General features: G+C 33.5%; 1 protein-coding gene and 1 pseudogene across 1 annotated transcript; one reads left to right on the top strand and one right to left on the bottom strand.

Moving 5' to 3' along the window:
* Positions 1 to 1032: 1032 nt before the first annotated feature.
* On the top strand, positions 1033 to 25264 carry LOC107850699. Its single transcript, XM_016695405.2, has 4 exons — positions 1033 to 1467; positions 19557 to 19681; positions 19875 to 20058; positions 24650 to 25264. The coding sequence occupies exons 2-4, from the start codon at positions 19581 to 19583 to the stop codon at positions 24761 to 24763; spliced, it is 399 nt and encodes a 132-aa protein (XP_016550891.1). The 5' UTR covers positions 1033 to 1467; positions 19557 to 19580; the 3' UTR covers positions 24764 to 25264.
* Positions 16387 to 18124, bottom strand: LOC124889693 (annotated as a pseudogene).
* Positions 25265 to 27365: the final 2101 nt, after the last annotated feature.

Below are 27365 nucleotides of genomic sequence, written 5' to 3'. Positions count from 1 at the left end.
TAACATTGTTTGGATGATGGTTTGTCATGGTTTCATAATTTATGGTACAGTATGGTATGGTATTATACTGTATGGTATTATAAAATACAATGTTTGGATGAACTGTATCGTTCAGAGCTGTTTAATAACAGTTTTATTGTTTGGTTTAATGGTATGATACTGCATCGTAACTGATAAATTTACTAAAATGCCCTTAATTATTATAAATTTTAAATTTATCAAAAATTATTAATAAATAAAATAGTTTTCTTTCTCTTATTGATGGATCAATCAACTCCAATATTCTTTCTTCTTTTGATCTTGTAAATTGGCTCTCTAAATAATGACACAAAACTGTTGTTAATTGTAATCTGCATAAATAAATAGGGAATTAAGAATAAGATTTGTAAGAATGACAAATTACCACTGGAGACTTCAAATTTACCTGAGCATGATGAAGGTCTGGTTCAATATGCTTCCTGAACATAGGAAAAATACCGTCGATTAGGCAAAGCATAAGCACCATCAGCTATTACCTATATAATCAATGATCATCAAAACACAGATATAAAAAGGACTAGTAAACAAATAGTTAGCATTCTCACCACTCCTAATGCGTTACTTTTTATTACTTTGGTACCGATACTTCTTCTTCCTTGGAAATCAAACACTGGATAAATGTATCACGATCATTTATCAAGTCCTAACCAAAAAGAGGCAAACTTTAAAGTGATCAGATAAAGAATCACAACACAATTTTAAGGAGATTAAACTGTTGTAAAATATCAGGCCAATTGAGCAATTTATTGAGGATATCAATATATTCCAAGGCTGTTGGCACTGAAACGTACAGACAACTGAACTTTCAAAAAAAATAATCATAGTGATTAATATAAAAAAATCATAGAAATCTACGGAAAAACATAAAAGTAAAAATAAATTAGGATTGAAAGTAATATAAGTTAAAGGGTAAAATAAGATTAAATAATATTATATAAGAGCATAATTAAAAAGTAAAAAATAAAATCATGGAATACATCAAATTGGTGGTTCTGTAAATTGACTGATTTCACGGTTATATTTCGCTAAATCACAAAAACATGTCTCTCTTCATCTTTATCTCTGCATTTTGCAAATCTAAAGCCTATCCTTTTTGACTTTTTTTGCTCAAGATCGTGTATTTTCAAACTCAAAATTCAATCCAAAATAGAAAAGGCCTATTCAATCCGAAATTTAGGGATATGTTTCTCTTCTTCCTCTATAAATAGGGATTGAGTGGAAGAAGGCTGGGGGGATTCTTGGAGATTTTAGGAAAAACATTAGGGGGTTTTGGAGGTGCGTGTTTCTAACCTCACGTAATCTCGAAGAACACACTCGAAAATCAATTCCGATGGAAAGTCAAAATACGGAAGTACCGAAAATCATAACGTATGGTGGCGGAAGTTTTGTTTGCAAAAATTCGTAGTCCCAGCTGCTGCCCGGAAAAAGGTAATCTTTTTTTCTCTTTTATTCTTCGATTCTGCGTCAATGAACTTCACAGTGGTGTGTTCTGCTTCTGTGGAATTTTGTTATTTTGTATTCAGTTTTTTTTATATATGCTCCTTTGCCTTTGACTGTGTTGCATAAGTCATCATAAACCATGTTGGTCTTGTTGGAACATACAGTAGCCATTTTATTTTCCGTAAGTTTTTTCCTAAAATGCTTGAGAAAAGAAAAGAAACATATCCATGATTCTTTCAGTCAAAGATGTCCTTTAATGTTATTTATTTATATTGATTCATTCGTAAGTTGTAATTCCTCAAATATTTTTTTTTTTTTTAAAGGTAAAGTCACTTTCGATTTTGTACTTGTCCTTTTTTTTTACTTGCTCACAGATGGGAACCTTATTTAATCTTGCTGAAACATTTGATGCTGGCCAAAGGCTATATATGAAGCAGTAATAGTAAACATCTAGATAGTGTAGAAATTTGACGCCCGAGATGTCTTCGGAACAATTTTCGGCCTAGTTTCTATTCGTTTCGTCTCAAAGGGTGTAATAGTATGTGTTTGAATGCATTATGCTTGATTCCTGCCCGAATGATGTAGTAGTCAGTTTAACAATAGGGTCCTTACATTTTGAAATTTTCATATTTTTACCTAGTTAAAAGTTGGGTACCTGTCAAAATATTAGCTGGTGTTCTTCTTCTTTGCTAAATTTAGGCCAAATACGAGACAAATTCGAATCTGCCTTTGTATTTACTGCATAAAAAATAGTGGTCTGTGTCAAAAGTGTTTAGCGATGAAGAATCGGGTAGTTGAGCATATGGAATATGAAAGCTTTGTCCTTCGTCCATGTTGCGTTAAGTCACTTTTTGTTTTCCTTGGAATGGCTTACTGATTTCCTTCTAAGTTGTTAGTGTCATTTTTAAAATAATAATAATAATAATAATAATTAAATTATTATTATTATTATTATTATTATTATTATTAGCACATGATCCATATCGTATGTGTTGATTATTATGGTTTGTCTAATTGGCATTTGATATACCATTTTGATCATCATATTATTAATAGGCGCATGCTAATCCTTATCCTTTCATCTCTTATGCATGAACTCCACCGTTCCCTAGTACTCCCTTCTCTCGCATTTCATTGGGTTAAACCCAACTTGCATCAAGTCAAGACCCGTATCAAATCCAAAATGGACTAATGCATAAAGAAAAATAGGCTGATACAAAGTTGTATACACAGATATACAACAGTATACATGGGATATACAGTGAAAAATGGGAGGTGAGGTTGGTGTTCAGGTGGAAGATTAAAATATGTGCATATATGGCGGATATACAGTCGAATATATATCAGATATACAAAAACGTTGGGGGGAATATCTGCAGTATACAGATGATATACACTGAAATAATGGATTGAAATCCATGGGATTTAGGCACAAAAGCTGGCCAGCCCATTAATGGGCCTAAAGGGCCCAATTTTAACTCTTTCTTTATTTCTTATTCTTATTTATTTGTATTTACTTGAACACTCTAACTAATTAATCTAGATAAATCTCCTAAGGTGTTACCATTTTATTTTATCACAACTTTTAGTTAATTTGTAATTTCCTCCCTTAATTTATCTCGTTTAAATAAATTAGGGTGGTTGCTTCATTTTTTCTTAACAAAACTCATCTCAAAAGAAAAATTGTTAAACGTTTTATTTTAAAATGACATTCATCTTGTTCATATTATGGCAAATTGCCTACTTGGGTTAAAATAGTTTTCTTCAAACTCGATAAGTTCTTTTTTTCTTTCTTGTAAATTCTAACTTTTCATAATTGATAAAATACTTTTAACGTGATATTCCCTTAACATTCTCCAAAGGTGTTATTTATAGCAAAACCGGTTTTTTTTTAATTATTATTATTATTAATAATAATAATAATAATGTAATTTCTCTTTCTTTGTCATAAAAACACAAACTTATTTCTTTCTTAAATTCAAGTGTACCACTTAGTTTAAATAGATTTTTCTTAATTCAAGTAGAATATTTCATAATTTTTTTCTTAGAAATAATTATGAAATAATTAGAATTTTCTCAATTAGAATATTTCTTGGCTCTTTTTCTCAAATTCTAACTTTTCGCGATTAATTATGAACTAAGTAAAGTATTTCTCGAGTAGAATATTTTGTAACGTCTCTAAAAAATTAATCGTGAATTAAGCGAAATATTTCATATTTTTTTCTTAGAAATTAGTAATGGATTAAGCGAAACATGTTGTAACATTTTCTAATACAAGTAGAATATTTCTTGTTTGAATAAACAAATGCCAATTTTAAATATATAAATAAATGATTTTATAAAAGAGAAAAAACTGTATAAGGAAATTATTAGATAGAAAATTACTACTTATAGCATAATTTTCATTTTTTTCAAGTTGTAGCAAATCTTATAAAAAAAATAAAAATTAAAAACATTTTTTTTCCTTTTAATTAAAAAAAAATATTAATTATATATATGAAAAAAAGATTCTTATATCCCAAAAATAGGGATATCAATTATTGTCAAATATTTTCATCACCTTAAATATCTCAATAAACTGTTTTCATATAATTAATTACCATCTTAAACGTATTTATGTTCTCATCTTACGAAATTTCAATTTCTATCAAATTTTCGTTTATTCTTTTTAAACAACTTCAGTAATAGGTTTGAACTTGATCAAACTAATGAACGGTGAAAGGGTACATTCGCTTCTTGTTATGTATGGAGGAAGATGGAATGTTAACGGTATGTTAATTGTTAAGGTCGTTTTGTAGAAAAAATATTGTGGTCGTGTAAATGTTGAAATTGATTGGTGTTAACAGTATGTTAATTGTTAACATTCATAGGATACATTTTCGGGACTAAACTGGCACACATACAAATTTCATACAAATCATCAAAAAGTGCACTTTATAATCATTCAAATTTCATACATTTTTGGGACTAAACTGCACTTTAAGCTATTACATCTTCAAAAAATGCCCGAACGAAGAATTTTCAAACCTTTCAAAGTACTTCTTTTTTCATCTTAACATAAGATCATCGAAAACATCAACCTTAATGTACGATGCCCAATGACTATATATTTTTCGCTCCTACATACATTTACAAATACAAAAATAAGAACATAAAAATACAACAATATTTAGCTTTTGATAGTTGGAAGACGATCTGTTGATTATTGCAACAAATATATAGTTTAAGTAATAACATAATGTATCAAGGAAATGTATGTTATTACATACTATATCAAGGAAATCTTCAAATCTTTTGGAACATACTCAAATAAAAAAAACATACAATTTGTATAAATAATTTATACAGATTTTGAACTAAAAAATTAAACAATCAAATATTTTTTAGACACACAAGAATAACTATTATTATTAAACAAAAATTGTACATGCATTGATAATTTAAAGAATCTGTAAAAACAATATGAAAAAACAATTTTGTGTTTCTTCGGAAAGAAGATGCTTATTGTCTGAAACCCATTTTTTTCAATGAAAAAGATGAATATTATATGAAACCCACTTTTTTCTCAATCTTATATTTTCAAGGGAAGAGTATGAATATTACTGAGCAAGTTAATGGAGAAACAATTTTCAATAAAGTTTTGAAAGGTTGAGTATTTGAATGGAGAGAGAGAGAAGTGATTCACATACTTTTTTGGAACATTAATTTGATTTACACATAATCTTCTTTCAATAAAGTTATTTGATAAAAGTGTGCAATCTTTTAAATAAAAGATAATATATAATTGTCATAATTATCAATACACAATTTAAGGGGATATTGATTACAACCCTATAAATATGAAACTGATTTTAAATTATACAATTAAAAATGCATTTTGAAAAAATAATTAAAATAATATATCTTTTAATAAGTTGCGATAACTTGTAACTAAATTGCTATTAATGCAATTATCTAAAAGTGTTGCTAAAATTTGTTATTTTAGACCTAATAATACTATAGGGGATAATTTTCTCTTTATAAAAGTAACCCTTTCACAAAGTTAGTCATCCTTTCAAGTTAGTTCTTTTTTTATAAACCTTCTTAGGGCGTTAATTGAACCCTTACCCAGTTTCTCTAGTTTTAAAGTTTTATTTCTATTTTTGAACCTTTGAAACTTTTTAAAAATTTTCTTGATTTTTTCTATTATAATCAAGTGGTGACTCTGTGAATTTCTTAAAATTATTTCAAAATTTTCTCAAACTTTTTGAAATAGTTTTAAGAGGGTCAATATCGTTTTCTCGCCAAATAAAATACGGAAAAGGATGAAACACTGGCAGCTTATGATATGCAACGACCCAAAAATCAAAGGTCATGATGACACTTGTCACGACAAGCCTTGACAAGTTAGCCTATCACCCAAACTGATACGAAATGAAAGATAATACCAAAATCCAAGGAAAGACTCATAGAACAGAGTCAATGATACGAAATAAGAGATAATACCAAAACCCAAGTCAAGACTCATAGAACAGAGTCGAACCACACATATGAGCAAAAACAAGAGAAACATAGGCAATGATACCATATACACAGCCAAAGATACCATATAATATCCTAAAACTTGGTGTCACAGTGTAAGAACTACTAAATACATCTCGAATGTCAAAAGATAAAATGATAGTCTAAAAAGGATTAAAATATGTCTCAGAATTCTAAATAAGACATGAAAATAGATAGGAAAAGGTAGTAAGCTAACTCCTGAAACATAGGACATTCGCTTCCTCAAATATACTCCAAATGCCGCCTGAATTAGCTATTCGTGTGGCGCATTTATACCTCGATCTGCACTGAAAGGGCACGGTAGGGATGAGTACAGTCCAGTTGTACTACTAGGTATCATAAGTTGACTGAGTAAAGTAGAAATAAAGCATATAAACACATCATGTCACCTGCAATCAGAAAATGTCCAAAATTATAGCACACACCGTCTCCACTAATAGTTATACTATATACACATATAACAAATACTAATACAAGAAGAAAATAAAGTTATACATGTATACTATGTACAAGTAGGGCAAAAGGAATATAAATAGATATCACATCAAGAACCAAAAACACAACACAGAATAGGTGCAATATATATATGGAATGCAATGAAGAAGATGAGGAAGCACGAGGTCTTCGCACAACCTCCGTATACACCTACCGAGTTGTGCTCCTAAGGTAGGATCCATGGAAAGTTCGCCAACCCATATACAACCAATAGACAATACCAATATCCATAACTCAACTCCGACACATACATCGGCTGAGGGTTTTTAAAGATGTCATATTTTTTATCAGAAAAATCTAGTGTTTCCAGTATTTCTACGGTGGTACATATATTTCATGAAATAATATGATATGAGGATGTAATCCTCACAACCAACCAAAATAAGATTATCCAATATCCAACCAATATACCAACCATATGAGCGATGAATCCACTCAAATAAACTAACCATCCATGATCCAATATAACCCAGTAACCATCAAGTGAAACATGTAAGAAAATATCATTGATACCATGTATATCCCAAAACCTAGGAATTTTCTACCAAAAAGAGTACAACCAAACATACATGTATCAAGTACCAGGCTATAACATCATATAAGACCCCACACGATCACACATAGCAAATAATGTCTCAAAACCACCAAGAATTATCCACACAGGCCACTACATGGGCACATAAATAACCTAAACATATTTTCTATTGTACCCCATAACCATAGCATGCTTTTATATTATTATTAACTACCGAACCTAGTCTGAAGAAAGTTAAGCCAAAACCTATATTGAATGCCAAAAATTGGCCTAAAAAGCCTTCAATCATAGCTTTCACCTCATACGCGGACTCAAAAATTAGCTAAAACACACAAATAAATAATCTACGAGTCAAAATAAAGACAATGATACCCATATTGCCCACTTCTAAATTGAGGTCAAAATGGACCCCCTAAATGTGTTATCATAAAAGAACGGTAAGACTGAAATTTTAGTCCAAAAATACATTGTCCAAGATTAAAGAAACTTATAGGAGAAAACCCAAATGAATAGGGGATGAAATATGAGTTTGAATCAAAGAAATAATAATTTGGACCTTTCGGGCCAAACCCTAAATTCCACATTTCAATCTGAGTTTTAAACAAGATTTAAATGATGAAAACGAAGAAAAATAGTTGAAACAGGACTTTGAAGCTTACTCAATCTTAGAAATGGAAGAAAATATCAAGAAACTTGATCCCTAAGCTCCATGTCTCTAAAATGGTGAAAGAATCTAAAAAATAAGGGTGTTGTCCACCTAGGCATCGCCTAAACAACTATTGAGTCGCTAGGCAGTTATCGCTTAAGCGACCAGGCATCGCTTAAGCAAAGCCCACCTCATCACATACACGGCTTGGTTGTCGCTTAGTGATGGGCGTCTGGCATGCCAGTGTCGCTTAAGCAATTTGGCCATCACTTAAGCGAGCGTGGTATCACTTAGGAGACATTTTGGTTGTTATGCTAAGTCGCGTAAGAGACAAAAGCATCGTTTAAGTGATCGCACCAGCTGGGTGGTGCATGAGCTTGTGACTTAGAGTTAGGCAACACTATTCATCATTAGGCAACAAAAATCTTTTCATTTGATTTCCAAAATCACCATTTACACTTAATAATCCAAGTGTAAAATACATGGGTTTGGATTTATTTAACAAGGGGAAGAGTTACATGCCTTAGAAAACTTGATTCACCAAGAGTCTTGACTTTACTTTGCCTCTTGAAGATCACCCTTGAAACCCTAGCCTCCAATTCTTCAAAGATGAGTTTGAGAGAGTGTTTGGGATGTTTGATCCACTAAATGTGTTTGGGGAGGCCACATACACTTATATAGTGAGGGGACTTAGGGTTTTAGGCATGGGAAATAACCACAAGGCCCTTAGTTAAAAACTGTAAAAAAGAACTCGTGCATAGGAACGACTCACCTTACGAACTGTACCCTAGGGTACAAGTGGTACCCTAACTCATACCCTAGGCTTCTCCTAGGTCACCTATACTGTTAAGGGTACGAATACAAAATCTTGAGTCATATTCAAAGGGTCCGAATCATGCCCTCAACCGTATACAACACTCGCATAAAAAATAGTTCATTTTACAGCAAGTGTCATGCACCATACGACTCGCGTAGGTATAACTCGTACGCTTAGGTACGATTGAAGGGAGGGTCACTCATATAGTGGATAGTATACTATACTCCTAGGCTGATCAATGTACGAGAGGGGAGGAGAGAGTGGATATGACTCGTATCCAAAGGGTACGACTCATGCCCCTCGTTGTACCCACCCCAATGTCATCAAATGGAGAATTTCTTTCAATGGTCCAAAGTCTAGGTGTTTCAAGTGTGTTCATCTAGCTCTAGGTCCTGATCTTCACTCTGGGTTCCTCAACGGTTCCCCCAAAGGTTTTTGAGGTTATCTGGACCAAGTCATTTTCAAACTCATCCATCTTCTTCTTATGTATCTCCATCTGTTTCACCGGTTCCTTCTGCACCTTAGTGAAATTCAGGAGGATGTCCTTGGTGTTCTCAAGGCTGGCGGTCGTGCCTCACATTCGTTCACATCATCATCTCAGGGGAGAGTTCTACATACCTACTTTTGGTGTTCACATTTTGACAGGTCTAGATCTATGAGTTGTTCATCCTTATTTTAGTGAACCAATCTAGATCCACGGTGGGCGCCAAATTATTTTCCCTGAAAGTGGTAAATTTATATTGGTAAATGAGGTAAAGAGTAGGCATGTTAACTAACTCTATTTATGATCTATTTACCTATGGATTGGTTATCTTTGTAAAGAAAGACAATGCATAAACGTAAGAAAAATAAAGTACAGTAGTAGTAAAGAAAAAATTGGTGAATAGATCCCTTGACAACGTTTCTTGAGGGCGAGGATCTCCTTCCTAAGAGCTACATGCAAGCAAGAAAGTAAAGAAAAACTAAAGCTTGAAGAACAAGTAAATAGTATATTGTATTGTTAGAGGTTTGATTTCAGATGTTTTATAGGTGATGGATCCCTACTTATAGAGTACAGTGAACAACTTGTGGCTAATGGAATGGGTTTCCTAGAGAACCCCTATAGTACTATAAACAATGGTATAGCGCCAGATATCCTGTCTGTTGTAGGTGTCCGTTTGTATCCTCTGCTTAGATCAGATGGATGCACTGCACTTTCGTGCATATGATAGCCTTAACACCTTTGTCCCTTCTCCTTTTCTTCCAGGTCATCATAGCCCTTCGGACAAAGGTATTAACTTTATATGCACTTCTAAAAAATGCCAAAAAGCGACGGCCAGTGTCGTTTTTTGGGCAAAATATGAAAATCCATTGCTTTTTTTCCGTCTCAAAAGGGGTGTTGTTTTTTTAAAAACGACGGCCTACGTCGCTTTATTACGACGAACAACGTCGCTTTTGGAGAAAAGAATTTTTTTAGTTATTTTTTGAAAAAATGACGTTGTGCATCGCTTTTTGTTCTTCATGTAAAGAACACATGATGAACAAAAAGCGACGTTGTGAGTCGTTTTTTATTCATTGTGTGAAGAACACACGATGAACAAAAAACGACAAACATCGTCATTTTCTTGAAAAAAATAATATTTTTTTCAGAAAAATTGACGCTGTTCGTCGTAATTTGAGAAAAATAAAATACTTTTTGAAAAAAATGCGACGTTGGTCGTCGCTTTTTGTTCTTCATAATGAATAAAAAGCGACGTTGGTCATCGTTTTTTGTTCTTCATAATGAATAAAAAGCGACGTTGATCGTCGCTTTTTGTTTTTCATAGTGAATAAAAAAGTGACGTTGGTCATCGCTTTTTGTTCTTCATAATGAATAAAAAACGACGACCGTTGTCGCTTTTCTGCATTTTTTTAGGTAGAAATCTGCATTTTTTACATCCCACCTGCCAAGTAAAAATGCAATTCAGTATATACATTCCTCATGCAACACACATTATTACAATAATCATACAACACACTACATCAACAAATCATTTAAGCAATTTAAATCGGCAACACTTAAACAATGAATCCAAAAAATTCAAAATACTTTAAAAAAATCCTAAAGATTTTTCACTAATTAAAAGCTAAGTTCAAAATATCTAAAAATTATCTAAAAGTCAAGTCCAACAACACTAACGAGTTTCCCCAACAAACTCCTCATCACTATCTGTTTCCTCTTCGCTACTTGAATCAGGAGCAACGGCCTGTGTTAAGGCCCGTCTAAGATGTGCAATCTGATGTGACATAGTAGCATGTCTCTCAAAAATTGTAGAAATAGCCTGATCGTGCTTTGTCAACCAACAACACATTGTCTGAAAATCAATTGACTAGTGTTATATGAATTTATATGACTAGTATATATATATATATATATACATATTAAAGTTAACTAAATAATAATTAAATCTAATATACCTTAAACTCTTGAAACATGGCTTGTTTAGGGACTATAGTGCCAAGGATATGTAAAAAGTCTCATAACGCTCTTTCTTACAGCCTCATTAACTTCTTTTGACGCGGGATACCACCTGTAAACATAATAAGTATGTACTCTTGAATATTTTATTAATGAAAAAAATGAACCTATCAATTGAAAAATAAGCTTACGAAGATCCATCAGGCTTGATAAACACTCTACCAAACATGTCTGTATCTTCAGGAATTAGATTAATCAAATCTGCATCAATATCTTCTTCTACAGGAGGAGGTGCACCAATTTCAAGTCATGAATTCACATTTTCAAATGATTACACTTTACTAATTTCAAAACACAAGTTCATCTTTCATGTAACTACACTAAACCATTATCAAGTCACTAATTCACTTCTTAAGTAACTACACTTGATTAATTTGAAGTCAATAGTACACATTTCAAAACACTAAACCATTTTAAACTCTCTAATTCACTTCTCAAGTGACTAAACTTAACCATTTTTAAGTCATTAATTCACATTTCAAGTATCAACACTAAACCAATTACAAGTCATGCTTTCACATTTCAAGTATTAACACTAAACCAATTTCAAGTCATGAATTCACGTTTTCAAGTGATTCCACTTTACAAATTTCAAAACACAAGTTCACCTTTCAAGAACTACATTAAACCATTTTCAAGTCGCTAATCCACTTTTTAAGTGATTAGTAAACATTTCAAAACACTACACTTAACCATTTTTAACTCTCTAATTCATTTCTCAAGTAACTAAACTAAATCATTTTCAAGTCATGAATTCACATTTCAAGTATCAAACCAAGCTCTAGGTGCTTGTTTCAGCCCATACAAGGCTTTATCTAGTTTATACACATGATCAGGAAACTCCTTGCTTTCAAATCCTGGAGGTTTCTTGAAATACACCTCCTCTTTAAGAAAGCCATTCAGAAATGCACTCTTCATATCCATCTGATAGAGTATAAACTCCTTGTAGGCAGTAAAGGCAACAAGTAATCTTATAGCTTTCAGTCTTGCAACAGGAGCAAAAGTCTCATCAAAGTCGATTCCTTCCTCTTGGTTATATCCTTGGACCACCAACCTTGACTTGTTTCTTGTGAATGTTCCATGCTCATCAACTTTATTCCTATACACCCACTTAGTTTCAATTACTGATCTGTCTTTTGGAAAAGGAACTAAGTGTCATACTTTGCTTCTTTCAAACTGATTCAGCTCTTCCTGCATAGGTATGATCCAATCAGCATCAAGCAATGCTTCAGTTATCTTCTTTGGCTCTATTTCTGATAGAAATGCCTTGAAAGCACACATACTTCTCAGTCTAGATCTTGTAGTAATCCCAGAGGTGAGTTCAGTGAGAACATTTTCTGTAGGATGTGATCCTTGATCCTTGTACCCTTTTGGAATCAAGCCTAGTGAGCTACTGGGATCACTAATGACATTTTGATTTGGGGTAGTTGGTGACTCAGTTCCCCCGTCACTGTGCCTTCAGCTTTAGTTCCCTCTGTTGAAATGCCTCCAAGTTTGGTAGCTTCAGTCAATGAACCGGGTTATGTAACCTGTTCCTCAACATCATTTTCTTTCTGCAGGTTAGTCTTAACACAGGATTCATCAAAGATCACATGCATGCTTTCTTCAACACAGTTTGTTCTGTTGTTAAAAATCTTATATGCTTTACTATAAAGTGAATATCCTAAGAAGATTCCCTCATCACTTTTAGCATCAAATTTTCCCAAATTATCCTTTCCATTATTATGTATGAAATATTTACATCCAAAGATTCTAAGGTGAGAGATGTTAGGCTTTCTTCCTTTTAGTAATTCATAGGGAGTCTTCTCTAACAAAGGTCTGATCATGCATCTATTTATGATATATGCTGCAGTACTTATTGCCTCGTCCCAAAGGTTTTTAGCAACATTTGCTGCAAGCATCATTGTTCTAGCCATATCTTCCAAAGTTTTATTTTTCCTCTCCACCACTCTATTTTGTTGTGGTGTTCTAGGTGCTGAGAAGTTGTGATCTATACCATTTCCTGAACAGTATTTCAAGAATTTTACATTCTTAAATTCTTAACCATGGTCAGACCTTATGAAAACTAATGAAGTGCCTAGTTTCTTTTCAATTTTCTTAATGAAGATTTCAAAGACACCAAAGGTATCTTCTTTTGAGGCTAGAAACAAAGTCTAAGTAAACATGGAATAGTCATCAACAATTACAAACACATACCTTTTTCCTCCTCTACTTTAAAGTCTCATGGGTCCACATAAGTCTATGAACAGGTCAAGGCACTTGGTAGTACTAAAATGATTCTTTGACTTAAAAAAGGATCTTACCTTCTTCCCTCTTACACATGCACTACTAACTTTTCTTCCCTCTTACATACACTACATGATCCCAATACCATGTCTTTGGATGAAAGTATATTTAGTTATTTTAGACTTGCATGACCAAGTCTTCTGTGCCAAAGGAGGGGATCATTTTCTATAGCACTCAGACAAGTCAGCTCAGGTCCTGGTAGTGCCATGATGTCAGCTTTGTATATATTTTTGTATCTCCTTGCAGTGAGCAAAACCTCTTTAGTATCCATCTTTTTGACCTTGACTCCTGCAACAGTAAAAATAACTTTATTACCTTTATCACACAGCTGTAAGATGCTCAACAGATTATGCTTTAATCCTTCTACAAGATAGACATCCTCCAATATTTTTGACTTAGATGAGCCAATTTTTCCAATTTCAGTTATGATTCTCTTTTTTCCATCACCAAAAGAAACTCCTCCTCTATTTATTTTGGAGAGTGAAAGGAAATTTTTCTTATCACCAGTCATGTGTCTTTAGCAAGCACTGTCTAACTACCAGTGCCTTTTGTTTCCTTTCACCTTCTCCTGCAAAAGAATTCAAAGGTTAGCCTTAGGAACCTAGACAGGCTTGGGTCCTCTTTTATGAGTGAAAGTATGAATTAAATTTCTCTTAGAAATTTCTCTTAGTCCATGTAGGCAACATGTAGTGCAACCTATTTCTCTGATCAGAACTAGTTTTGTCCCTTTTGGTCTGAGAAGATCTATTAGCCAGGTTTTGACTATTTGATCTGCTTTTTGCAGCTACTGGACATTCAATGGTGGGATGTCTAAGATTTCCACAGATGTAAAATAAATCTTTTGGATCATCAAAACTTTTGTGGAATCCCAAACCTGCCTTTTCATTGAAATTTTTCTCACTTAATTTGTGAACAATTCTAGAGGAGTTTGTCCACCTGTTTGCCCTTTCAAGATCCAATTTTAGTTTAGAGATTTCCTGATTCAACTTATTCATTTTTTTAGTTAAATCATGACATTCTTGTTTGTATTTAACAAGCTCAAGTTCAGCATTTTCTTGTTCTTTACTCATGGCCTTCTTCCCATTTTTAGTGAGAGTTAATTTGAGAACTTCAGACCTAAGATTGTTGTTTGAAATCTCAAGTTCTGCAATCTGTTTCTTGAGAATGCAATTTTTCTTGTCAACTGTATCTGAGAAAGCCTTTAAATCAATAAGATCAAATTTAAGACTTGCTAGATTGTTGAACAATTCATCCCTATCAGAGGTTAACTCTTGGAAATCATCAATCAATGCAATCATCAAGGAAACAAGTTTTGACTTTGAGAATAATTTTAGTTTTTCTTTGAGTTCGAGTATACTTACCTCAGATTCCTCATCTTTTTCATCTAGATCTGAATCCCCAAGGGCCATGAATGCAGTTTCATCAACTTCATCTTCATCTGAATCAGATCCCCAGGCTACTATTATTGCATGCTCCTCTTTTATTTTTGCCTTCAGTTCCTTTTCAGCCCTTTCCTTCTTCCATTCTATTTCCCAGACTGGACAGTCTCTAGTCTGATGATCAGTTTTGCCACATTTGTAGCACCCATTTGGATTGTCATTAGAATATTTCTTAGTACTTGTTCCCTTTTTCTTCTTGAAGAATTTGCTGAAGTTCTTAGTTATGAAGGCAACTTGCTCCTTATCAAGTTCAAATTCCTCATCACTATCAGAAGCTTTCAATGCTAAGATTTTCTCAGGAGCTGCTCGTTGTTTGACTCCATAAACTTCCATTTCATAAGTCCTTAAGTTTCTACTATTTCATCTAGAGTCATGCCTTCAAGATCCTTATTCGCCTCCCTGATTGCAGTCACCTTGACATTCCATTTTGATTTAGGTAATACCCTCAGTACCTTTTCAACTTGTTCTTCCTTGAGATGACTTTTCCTAAGAAATTCAGCTTATTTGTTAAAGTGGTAAGCCTTGTCATCATTTCATGCAAGGTTTCATTTTCCTTCATTTTGAAAGCCTCATACTCAGTGAAAAGGAGAAAGATCCTGAATTTTCTTACTTGAGAAGTGCCTTCATGCGCATTTACCAGTGCATCCCAAATTTGCTTAGCAGTGGTGCAAGTGGATACCCTGTTGTATTCAGCAGGTCCTAGTCCACATACCAAGATGTTCTTGGCCTTTGCATTTTTCTTCAAAGCCAATAAGTTATCAGGAGTAAATTCACTCCTTACTTTCTTGACTTGTTCACCATCACCGTCTTCATTGGAATAATGGAACCATCAGTAATCCTGTCCCATAATTCATAATCCTCACCTTGAATAAACATCTCCATCTTTGCTTTCCACCAGATAAAATAAGAGCCATAAAAAATTGAAGGTCTAGTAGTTGACTGACCTTCACTGTGACCAGTAGGAGGTGCGGAATTCACATATTGATCTTTTCTTAGGTACTAGCCTTTTTTAACACAACCTCGCTCTAATACCACTTGTTATAGTACAAGCCCAACTAATTACCTATCTGTGGAACAAGTAAGTAGACGTGGTTCACGGAAGTAAATACTGAACACAGTGTTTTTACGTAGAAAACACCCAACTCAAGAAAGGTGTAAAAAATCACAACCTGTACCTCTACAGGATTTAACCCCAACTTCACTATAATACTTGAGCTTCAACAATCAACAGAATTATAAGACTTCTTGTAAACTAGGAATTAAAACTTCTAACTCCTATCACTACAAAAACACAAATCTTCCCAAGATAAGTGTTCCCAAGTCTTCGAGTTCCCCAACTTGAAGACACAATTCCTAACACAGTTTATAGATCACTGAGACTAGAAAAATGACTCATTACAACTCAAAGAACCTACCTACTACACACAGTCTACGACTTGCTAAGTAAGAGATCAGGTTCTTCTTCAAGTATGTGAATTGATATGCTGATTGTTGATTTTCTTTTCAGTGCTTGAGTACCCAGCTTTTTAATTTTGTTTGTTGTATTTAAGCCCTCCACTAATAATGTCCTTTTTGATGTCTACTACTCTCTCCAGTATGACTCTATCAAGTGACTCTTCCATTGTTGTTGCCGCCTCTTTCTCTCTTGGATTTAATAGGAGTTTCGTCTCTTATTGCTGGACTCCTTGATCAATCCAACTTCTGCACTATTTTATGTTTCTCTTCATCTTGACTAGGACTCTTTTGCAGAACTTTTTATTCCACTCAACTTCTGATGTGATAGATATTATCCATTTCTATTTGTACGCAGAGACATCTTATCCATAACTTGTCTGCAGCTTAGCTTTGTTCACTTAGATGGACCAGATTTTAAAACATGTTTCATTCATCTGTCTATCATCAAAACTCCACATGTCCTAACAGTTGATCGATAAGCAGGCAACAAATAAGTTTTTAACTATATAACTTGGTTGGAGTTACAAACTCAATTTTTAAAGAGGCTTATTTGTAAATATCTTTTTTAAAAACACTTACACTAGAAGATCTATGCATAATTAACTTAGATGCTTGATGAAATACTTATTGGAGTAGGAATTTGGGGGGAAAGGTGAAGTAAAGGAAATGGTAATAATTTTCAGCGTAGAAAAGTGCACAAATATATTTCGTATAGATTCATGATAACAGAACTACTTTGAAAAGAAAAGCGCAGGATTTTACTTCATAAAGTGGAAATAAATAAATAAAAAACAAAGCTAACATAAATCACTACAGACTTACAGGCATCCTCAAGATACCTTCATGTCTTCACATGACCAACTTAAAATTAAGATGAAGAAATTACTTTCTAGGTCCAAAATCATCCCAATTACTTTCACTAGGTGGTCCAGTACTAGTTGAAGAATTCCAAAAATTCATTGGAAATCTCAGAAAGTCTTCTTCTTGATTATGATAATAACTTGATTAATGTTGTTATTGTTAATGTAATTCCAGTGATGTATTCGGAGAAGCAAAATTACCTCCTGATGATGATTGTTGATGATAAAAATTTGGTTCTGAAACCCCAAAATTCATCATATGATCAATATTATTGTTGCTGCCAGCAGGAAGTAATTCTGTGTAGTGATGAACGTTAGGGAAATATTGTTGATACAAATTAGGTTGAGTGACCATATGAGGAATTAAGTTGAAAGTATTATTATTATTATTATTATTGGACGAATAGTGCTGCTGATAATGATCGAATAATTGTTGTTGATGATGATGATGAATTATAGCAAGATATTGAGTATTTCCAGATTGAACTCTTTCAGGGAAATTGAGTTTGGATTTTTTGCCTTTGAATCTAAGTGCATCTTCATCATAAACAAGTGTCGCAGCTTCAGCAGTATCAAATGTTCCCAGCCACACTCGTGCAGCCTTCTTTGGGTCACGTATTTCGGCCGCCCATTTTCCCCATGGCCTTTGTCGTACTCCTCTATAATGTCATTTTCTCATCTGGTTCCCTTTTCATACACACATGATATCACAAATCGGTTTTACCATTTAAACACTCACTATATAAAAAAAATAATTATCTATATTGGGTTGATTGTAAAGAAATCACTGACAGTGAATATATGAGATAAATCTATGAAAAGAATAATGTTGATAGTATAATTTAGTAAAAAAGTAAAAGAAACTAAATTAAACAATCTAGTTGTTAAAAGTAATTACTCCCTCCATTTAAAAAAAAATTACCTACTTTCCTTAATAGTTCAGGGAGTTGGTTAATGTCTCTCATTTGAATTTGGATTGCAGCTAGTTTATCTCTAATCATCTGAACCTTGTCCTTAATACTATTAAACTCCTTTGTATTCAGCCTCTTCAGACCTATTTTAACCAACTTCATTCTATTCTAAACACCCTTCATATTATTACCTAATATAGGCTCTGACCAAACTTGTTGCACAGTGCTTAAGAACTCGTCGTGATCACCTAAAATATTAAAAAATTTAAAAGGGTCATCTTTCAGTAGATCTCTTTTCATCTAACATGATTGCAATTGGAGAATGATCCAAGCATCCCGGGTCCATCACCTCAGCCTCTAAATGGTTAAACTTCTGTACCCATTCAGCATTTACTATAGCCTTGTCTAGCTTGCTATGGACGTGACTGTTAGTCCATGTGTAAGTTCTGCCAACTGATTTTAATTCAGATATGTCCATGTCTTGGAAGAAGTTGGAGAAGTCTCTTATTTCAGTATCCTGCACTAGACTCCCCACTCTATCATCCACTTCCAAGATTGTTTTAAAATCTCCAATGATCACCCACGATAGTTGAAAAGTATCTGACAAGTTCTTGAGGCCTGACCACATACTAGTTCTGTCTTGTATGGTATGTAGACCATACACAACTATAAAATCACATTCAAAATCAATGCTGTTAACTTGCATTCTTCCATGTACAAACTGATTGCTCATAGCTAGAGGTTTGAAGTTTAAGTCTGATCCCAAAGTACTATAGTTCTGCCTCGTTCCCCAGCTACGTAGTTTGCACACCATTGTCATTGCCCTGCTCCTTTCTGAATAATAGGTTGATCATGTTTCTCTGAAACTTTGTGATCTACTACGGCTATCTACTGCCAAATCATATCTACTGCATCATTATTTTGGGATGGATATTGTTACTCAAAATGTTTATCGATCACCTTTATTCATATGTTGTTCATCAATTAAATCATTAATATATTATTTTTTCTGTTTTTATTTGTTGCAGATGCTAGGTGTAGGATCTAAAAGAGCTGGATTTCCTAATGGAAAAGAAAAGAATTCAAGTAAAAAAAAAACAGACACTAGAGCGACAAACAGTTCAATTGCCTCCCATAATTCCGTCAGGATCCCTTCAATCTCATTCTGGTTCACCTGATGTGAATAACTCTTCCTCACATCAACCAAATCCTAAGGTCAATCAATCCCAGACTTATAACATTGTTGTGCCTTCCATAATACCATCACAACCCCTCTATTTCCACACTAGTCTACTTCATTTAAATGAGTCTCAACCTAATCTTGGTATCAACCAACCCCAGCCTGCTATTATTGAATCTCCACCTCAATTTAATCCGGCCCAACCTACAAATCAAGATTCTAAACCATTAATGTCGCCATCGGCCAACAGGACTCCAGCCACCTCACCTAATATAGTTGACAATATAGATGATGATAATCAAATATGGATTGTACCTAAAGGGAATGGGTAATACGACTAATGTTTAATAATACATATATTTTGATGGACTATTTATACGTGCATATGTTTGATAACTACTATATGTTATGTAGGTTTGATCCATACAAGGTAACTTGATGGTATTGCTAATTGCATTCGGAGTAAGTTTGAATTGGCTAGACCATCATGGAAGAAGTTTCCAGAGTCTACTCGCGAGATGTGGTTTGAGGAATTCAAGGTAAAAAATTTATACATTCTGATTCATGTATAAATATAATTGGGGGACTATATAACTAATATTTTATTCATTTGATATATGCATAAGAAATTTAAGTGTCTTCCTCACTATAATGATGCTATAATGATGCTATATGGTCTAATTTTAATAAAAGGACATCTTAAAAAATGACCCAACTTTTTCAAGATGTTAGAAAAAAATTGCCTCGGAAACCACATTGGATGGGAGATGCAGTATTCAAGGAGATGAAGATGTATTGGGAGTCTGATGAGTTCAAAACAAAGTCTGAACGAAATAAAGAGAATCGTGATTCAAATGCCGGTGCATCACTTCATACCGGTGGTTGTGTACCTCATCGATTGATCTATAAGAGAATGGTAATTATAAATCTTTTCAAATATATTTCTTTGAAGAAAATAATATCATATTCAATGTTGATAACATACATATCTTTTTTCGAATATAGAAAGAATCTACTGGAAAAGATCCTTCTATTTCAGAATTTTATTTTCGAACTCATCTCAAGAAAAGTGATGAAAGTTAGGTAAATGAGAAAGCTGAAGCTACTTATGTAAGTGTTCATTTACTCTATTTACTAGTTGAGTTCATTTCAGTTTTGAAGTAGTGAAGCCGTGTGGGGCCAATTTCGATTCACTACAACTTGTTGCAATCTTGTACTCTTAAAATCTGATTTTTGTTGTAATCTTGAAGTTTAGTAAAGCCGTGTGTGGCCTATTTCGATTCATTAGCATTTTTGTTGACATTTTGTTGTTCTTGTTGTGGTTTGCTGTCTAGTGAAGCTGTATGTGGCCTATTTCGATTCACTAGTACTGATCCATATACTATTTTAAGAACTTCTGAGACACACTAACCATTCCAAAAACCAATGGCCGAGGGGGCACTATAGAAGTTAAAGTTGGGGCTTAAATACCTGCTATGCAGCAACTAAACCAAAATGTAGAATCCTTGAACTGTGGATGCACTTTAGTATCTGTATGAGGGTTAACATTGATTTTTCTTATTTCTGATCAAGTAATGGAAAATAAATGATATTACATGTAACAACAATGACAGTAAGGACTTGAAGAACAGACAAATAACTGATATTACTAAGGGAAGCATTACACAGCATTCTAAAATTGAAGAATAACTAAATAATACGATAACCGAAGTACAAGACACTACAGATTGTAACAGAGATCGAAGAACAAAAACTGTGAGAATAACACTAATACTACTGGATTAGCTATATGGATCTTCATTCAAGTGCTTCAAGTATTACATCTGCCATCTGATCAATTTTAGGTGCTTCTAGTATTACGTCTGCCATCAATAACAGTTGGGGGTTTAAAATTAAGAGTCATACCAGTAGATGTTGTACGATTAAATCTACCATCAATTACCGAACTTCTCCCTCCCCAAATTTTTATGTTTCTCTTTCTATGCTGTTCTGTTTTGGTGGGAAAGCAAGTAACTTTTTTTAAAAATTCTGCTTTTCTTCACTTAATATCATACTTCGTCTTGGTGAATATTCACTTTAGATTCCCCAGTTGGACCATAATTTGATTTCTAATTGAGCTACGAGCATAAGTAGATAGGCAGTTAGGGCGGAGAGTGCTGGCTAGCTTTCCTTTTCAGTTGATCTCTGGCTGATCAATGACACTAATGGTGCTAGTGGCAACCCCCTTAATACCTGCCATAGAAGTATATCTAGTATTACGTCTGCCGACTGATCAATTTCAGGTGCTTCTAGTTTTACGTCTATCGTCTGATCAATTTCAGATGCTTCTAGTATTTCGTGTGCCGTCAATAATAGTTGGGGATTTAAAATTAAGAGTCATACCAGTAGATGTTGTACGGTTAAATCTACCGTCAATTACCCAACTTATCCCTCCCCAAATCTTTATGTTTACCTTTCTACGTTGTTCTGTTTTGGTGGGAATGCAAGTAACTTTTTTTTAAAATTCTGCTTTCCTTCACTTAATATCATACTTTGTCTTGGTGAATATTCACTGTAGATTCCTCAGTCGAACCATAATTTGATTTCTGATCGAGCTACGAGCACAAGTAGATAGGCAGTCAGGGCGGAGAGTGTTGGCTAGCTTTCCTTTTCAATTGATCTCCGGCTGATCAATGACACTAATGGTTCTAGTTGCAACCCCCTTAATACCTGCCATAGAAGTAGCTCTAGTATTACGTCTGCCGTCTGATCAATTCAGGTGCTTCTAGTATTTCTTCCGCCGTCTGATCAATTTTAGGTGCTTCTAGGATTACGTCTGCCGTCAATAACAGTTGGGGCTTTAAAATTAAGATTCATACCAGTAGATGTTGTACGGTTAAAGGTGAATAAGTTGGGCCAAGCATTCCCCTCCTCCTTGGCAGAACCTTCTCCCAAATTGAGTTGTCGAGCTACTCTGTGAATCCCTTGCTTTTAAAGTTTTAATTTTTATGAAAATAAATGAGCCCTAGTTGTTGAGATTTGTAAACCTAGTTAATATGTGTAAGCTACATATGAAATGCTCTAAAAAAATTACGTTGATCGGCTAAGTGGCTTAATTAGTTACCTAATCATAATCACTTTTTTTGGTAACTAAACTCCATTTATTACTAAAGAGATCATTACAACACATCAAAAACTAAGTCTGATAACACAACTTAGTAACTCCTAATTAATCTACCTACATTTCAACTTATACACGGTAGAAATTCAGTTGTGCTAATGTCATTGCAAGCTTAAACTGCTTACGTGCAACAAAAAAACACATCTTATACTATCTTTCTCACCACTATCTTCATTGCACCAACTTTCTTCTAAAAGTGTCTGTTGTTCCTTTCTGGCCAGATTTGGTATATGCACATGCTAAACACATCCTCAAAATATGAGAAGTAGCTGATCTTACACTAGAATGAGAACTCGTCCATGTGATTTCATCCTGCCAACGGGATGTTGACCTTGTAATCCCTTGCCAGCTTAACGTAAAGCTTTGCCCAAGCCTCTCTTGAAAATTAAGAACTCAACAAAAGTGTTGATGACTTTTTACAACTCCATTACATAGGCGACAAGTTAAAGTAGCCAGGGGCGGAGCTAGAGTAGTTGTGTAAACTATCTGAGCATCCAACCCAATATTTTAACATAATGGCTAGAATAGGTGGTGTAAATTTCTTAAAACACTTTATACAACCAACACCTGATACTAGGTGATTTGTTCTAAACTGTTTTAGACTTGGGGGATAGGCTTGTGTTGGTTGGAGGTAGCAGATATCCTTGGAATTAGTCGAGGTGCGCAAGCTGCGACAGTCATAAGAAAACATGGGCATTGTCTATATTTTGACAGTTTCTAAATGAGTTCCAGATATTATTGCCCCTTTAATCTTAAATTATCCTCCCTATTACCCACAAAAGCCTATGAAAACTGCACTTGTTTCATAATCTTTATACCAATTCATCAGTGGACATGAAATGCACTTATTATTGTTACATTTTGTACAAGGGCTGTTACGTATGAATTGCTTCATTTTCTTTTTCGTGTTTGTGCTTTGTATTCTGGCATAAACTTTTAAACTCACTAGGACAAGTTCTCATAGTGTACAATGGTTTTCGGATTCAGAGATTTAATGATGTTGCAGAGTGTAGTCAAACATTTATTTCTTGATGTGCAGTTCTCTGAGTTGCGTAGTTGTTCCAGCTGCTCGTAATTTTCCCTAAAAATTACTACTAACGTAATTTGACAGATATAAGGGGTCTTTCCCTTATATTCTTTTTTTGTTTTTCTGGCTGACAAAAGCTTCTTCATAATGTCATTTTAAACTAAGAGTTCTGCCAGTGGCCCGAACTGAACAGATGATTGATCATCTTCAAATGATGTGACCATTGATCACTTTCAAAACATGACAACTTGCCGAATGTAATTGTAATGATAATGCTTAATTTATAGTGTTTAAGTAATTTACCGTTTTTTAAAATATATTAAATATCCTTATTTGTTAGTTACTTTCGCTAAGGTTATACATTAGCTTGAGTTCGTTGTCTTCGCTTGAAATTTTGAACCCACAGACTTAAAATTATGGCTCCGCCTCTGAAAGTAGCATCCATACCCTATTTATGTAGCCTGTATTTTGTGTATAACCTTTCCAAAATGGCCAACCTAAGAATAAAAATCCATTTTCCTGGTGCCAAACTATTACAAACAAGTCTCTTCTAGTGTACCTTTGAAAAAATACCTTGTAACTTCATGCTTATTTCCTTGATGGAGTAGTTCTCTATACTTATCACAACTACATAACTCACACCAACCTTAATATAGTACTTCTTTTCTTTGGAAACTTTTTGCAAAACCTTGCACAAAGCTTGCAGAGGAATGATATCCCATATCAATCCATCTTTAACATAATAGCTATGCACCCACCGTATACACAAGGCGTACTTCTTTTTACACGAGTTCTAAAGAAGCTTTGCAATGGCTGCCTTGTTCCAAGCTGCCATTGAGATCAAATTCATACCTCTAGCAGTAGTAGGTATACAAAGTTTGTCCCATGCTATGAAAGCCTTTTTTGAGTTATTAGATGAACTAGTCCATAAAAATCTTCTACAAGGGTCTTCTAAGAGCTAGAGCACCCTTTTTGTAACACAAAAACCCAAGACTAGAAGATCTAAATAGAAAATAGGACACTTCTAATGGTTTGTAAGTTGGGCTATTGGTCTCTGTTCTTGTCACATATATAGACTAATCTCTATTGTTGTCATCTGGTAGATATTTAAAGATATACAAATCTCTGTTGCTGTCATCTAGTTCAATGATTTACTGTTGCTTAAGTGCTATATGTTGGTGAAATGCAACATCACTATGAAAATGAGAAGATAGTCTATTAATAATGTAGCACCAGATAGTCTATAATCTAATATAATTTATGCTAATAATATTATTTCTTACCACTTTTTATGGTCTGACTTAACATATCCTTATGCAGAATGAATTTGAAAGAAAGAAACAAAAAATATTAGCTGTTCAAAGTGCATCAGCTGTGGATGGAGAAACTAATTCAGCTAGTCAGCCGACTCAGTTAACTGAAATGGATATCTGAGTGCAATCTGCTGGTGGAAATAAAAAAGGAAGAGTCAAAGGTCTTGGCTCCCTAGGTCGAAGTGTAAAGGCAACTAACAATTCAACATCAACTTTGCCAAAAGAAATTGATGAGATGATTAAGTCTCAGGTTGATGCTTCAAATGCTGATTTGTATGCTCAGTTGCAATGAGCGAAAGAAAAATAAGAGGATGAGAAAGGAATTACACTTGTTGATGAAGCATGTCTACAATAAATCATCTTCAAACAATGAACGGCCATCTCAAGAAGACTACAAGCTTATGAGGATGAAAGTTATGATGACTCTGATGACGTGAATGAAAGTGATAATCCCGATAACGTGAATGAAAGTGATTCTGATCCTGATGGTTGGTACTTTTATTGACGATTCAAGTTTTAAATATTTTGTTTTGGACCATTTAAGAATCATACATTATTGATGTGGATGTTTTGAATTATGTTTTTTGTTAGATATAATGGTTTACATTAAACTTGTTTTGAATGATGTTTTTGAGAATTATTGAAGGTTTTAAATAGATTTTTGCTTAATTATGAAATATTTCTAGTAATTTACGTGTGAATTATTTTCGTGAAAATTCGTAGGCAAAATCCTTTTTTAATGAAATTTTACCAAATAATTTATTCAAAATTTTGCTAATTAATCGCAAATAAATCCGTAGATAACATACGTACAGATTTATTTTCGTAGCTAAATTACTTAGGGATTTATTTGGCAATCTTCGTGGGGAATAATTTGTCATTTTTTTCATGAAAATCTGCAGGTAAAATCCTTTTTTTTTAAATGAAATTTTACCAAATAATTCATACAAAATTTTGATAGCTAATCGCAAATAAATCCACAAATAACGTACCTGCAGATTTATTTTCGCGGTTAAATTACCTAGGGATTTACTTGGCAATCTTCGTGGGAAATAATTTGTGAATTTTTTCGTGAAAATCCGCAGGTAGAATCCTTTTTATATGGAATTTTACCAAATAATTTATGCAAAATTTTGATAGTTAATCGCAAATATATCCGCAAATAATATACCTGCAGATTTATTTACGCAGCTAAATTTTCTAGGAATTTACTTGAGAATCTTCGTGGGGAATAATTGGTGATTTTTTCGTGGAAATCTGCAGGTAAAATTCTTTTTTATGAACTTTTACCAAATAATTCATGCAAAATTTTGATAGTTAATCACAAATAAATCCGCAAATAACTTACCTGGGAATTTATTTTTGCAGCTAAATTACCTAGAGATTTTATAAATCCGCAGGTATTAATTATCTACGAAGGTATTTCCTTTGGATTATAATTGGTAAAAAAATTCGCAGGTAATCAAATTACTTGGGGATTTTACCACATTATCCCTATGAAAATTCCCAGGTAATAAGCAGTTTTCTTCTAGTGATGGCCTCCAGAGAAAATCAAGTAGCACAACAAGAGAGTATATACAAAGCAAAGGGAGGGTATTTTGGTAAATAACTATATTTTATACAAATAATCTATTGCATATAATTTTTAATACACCTTATTGAACAATGTATAAGAAATAATGCTGACATAAATAATACATGTATTACTAATACAAGTATTATTAATGCAAATATTACTAATGTATCCTATTAATCATTATTCTTATACATTCTATCAAACGACCCTTATAGTGATCGTTCGCTTCTTTTGCATAAAAGGTGAGAGGTTCACCAAGGCATACAGGTAGGGACCATGAGATGTGGCTTCCATTCAACACGTGTATTATAAGTAATTCATCATTCGATTTATGTGAGTTAGTTTGACTTGACACAAAATTTAATAAAGAAAGAAAGATTTTTAAAATTTGTGGCTTTAAATAAATTCAATATGTTTGTATGGTTGTAAATCATTTCATCGAGGGTAAAAGGGACATCTTAAAATTAAATTATTACTAACTTTATAAATATGTCATTCTTTTGGGACTGATTCAAAAGGAAAATGGGTAATATAAATTTCGACAGAGAAAGTAAAATATAATTAAATTCTTCATCGACCGTCCTCTTTCTCTTTCTATATATTAAGGGTGTTAAGTGGGCCGGGCCTGGTCAACCTAGAATTGGCCCATTAAATTTAGCCGGGTTGTGGGCCGGACCAGGTCCGAATTGGGGTTAAGTAGGCTGGGTCGGTCCGGGTTCAACAGTAAAATTTTTAAAAATAGCCCTAACCCGATCCACTTAACCCAATCCAATCAAACTCACCTAAACCCGATCAAAAATTTGGTCAAAAAAATAAAAAAAATTCAATATACACTATATATACCCACCTATATACATTTTAAATACGTTAAACAATATATATACACTTTATATATAGTATATACTACATTAGAATTTAAAAAATATATACATATATACACAATAACACATATATACGCACTATTCAATGTATATGTACTACTTTAAATAAAATATACAACAATATATATACATTACAATATATATATATATATATATATATAGTTATATATTAATTTATAAAATATATATACACATGTATATGTTAAATATACACGTCTATAGAAGATATATATGTGTATATATCTTCTATAGACGTGTATATTTAA

The sequence above is a fragment of the Capsicum annuum genome, chromosome 12, assembly GCF_002878395.1.
Source record: "Capsicum annuum cultivar UCD-10X-F1 chromosome 12, UCD10Xv1.1, whole genome shotgun sequence".
Taxonomy (NCBI): Eukaryota; Viridiplantae; Streptophyta; class Magnoliopsida; order Solanales; family Solanaceae; genus Capsicum; species Capsicum annuum.
Note: the sequence above shows the minus strand (reverse complement) of the source record. Positions and strands in the feature narration are given on the sequence as shown.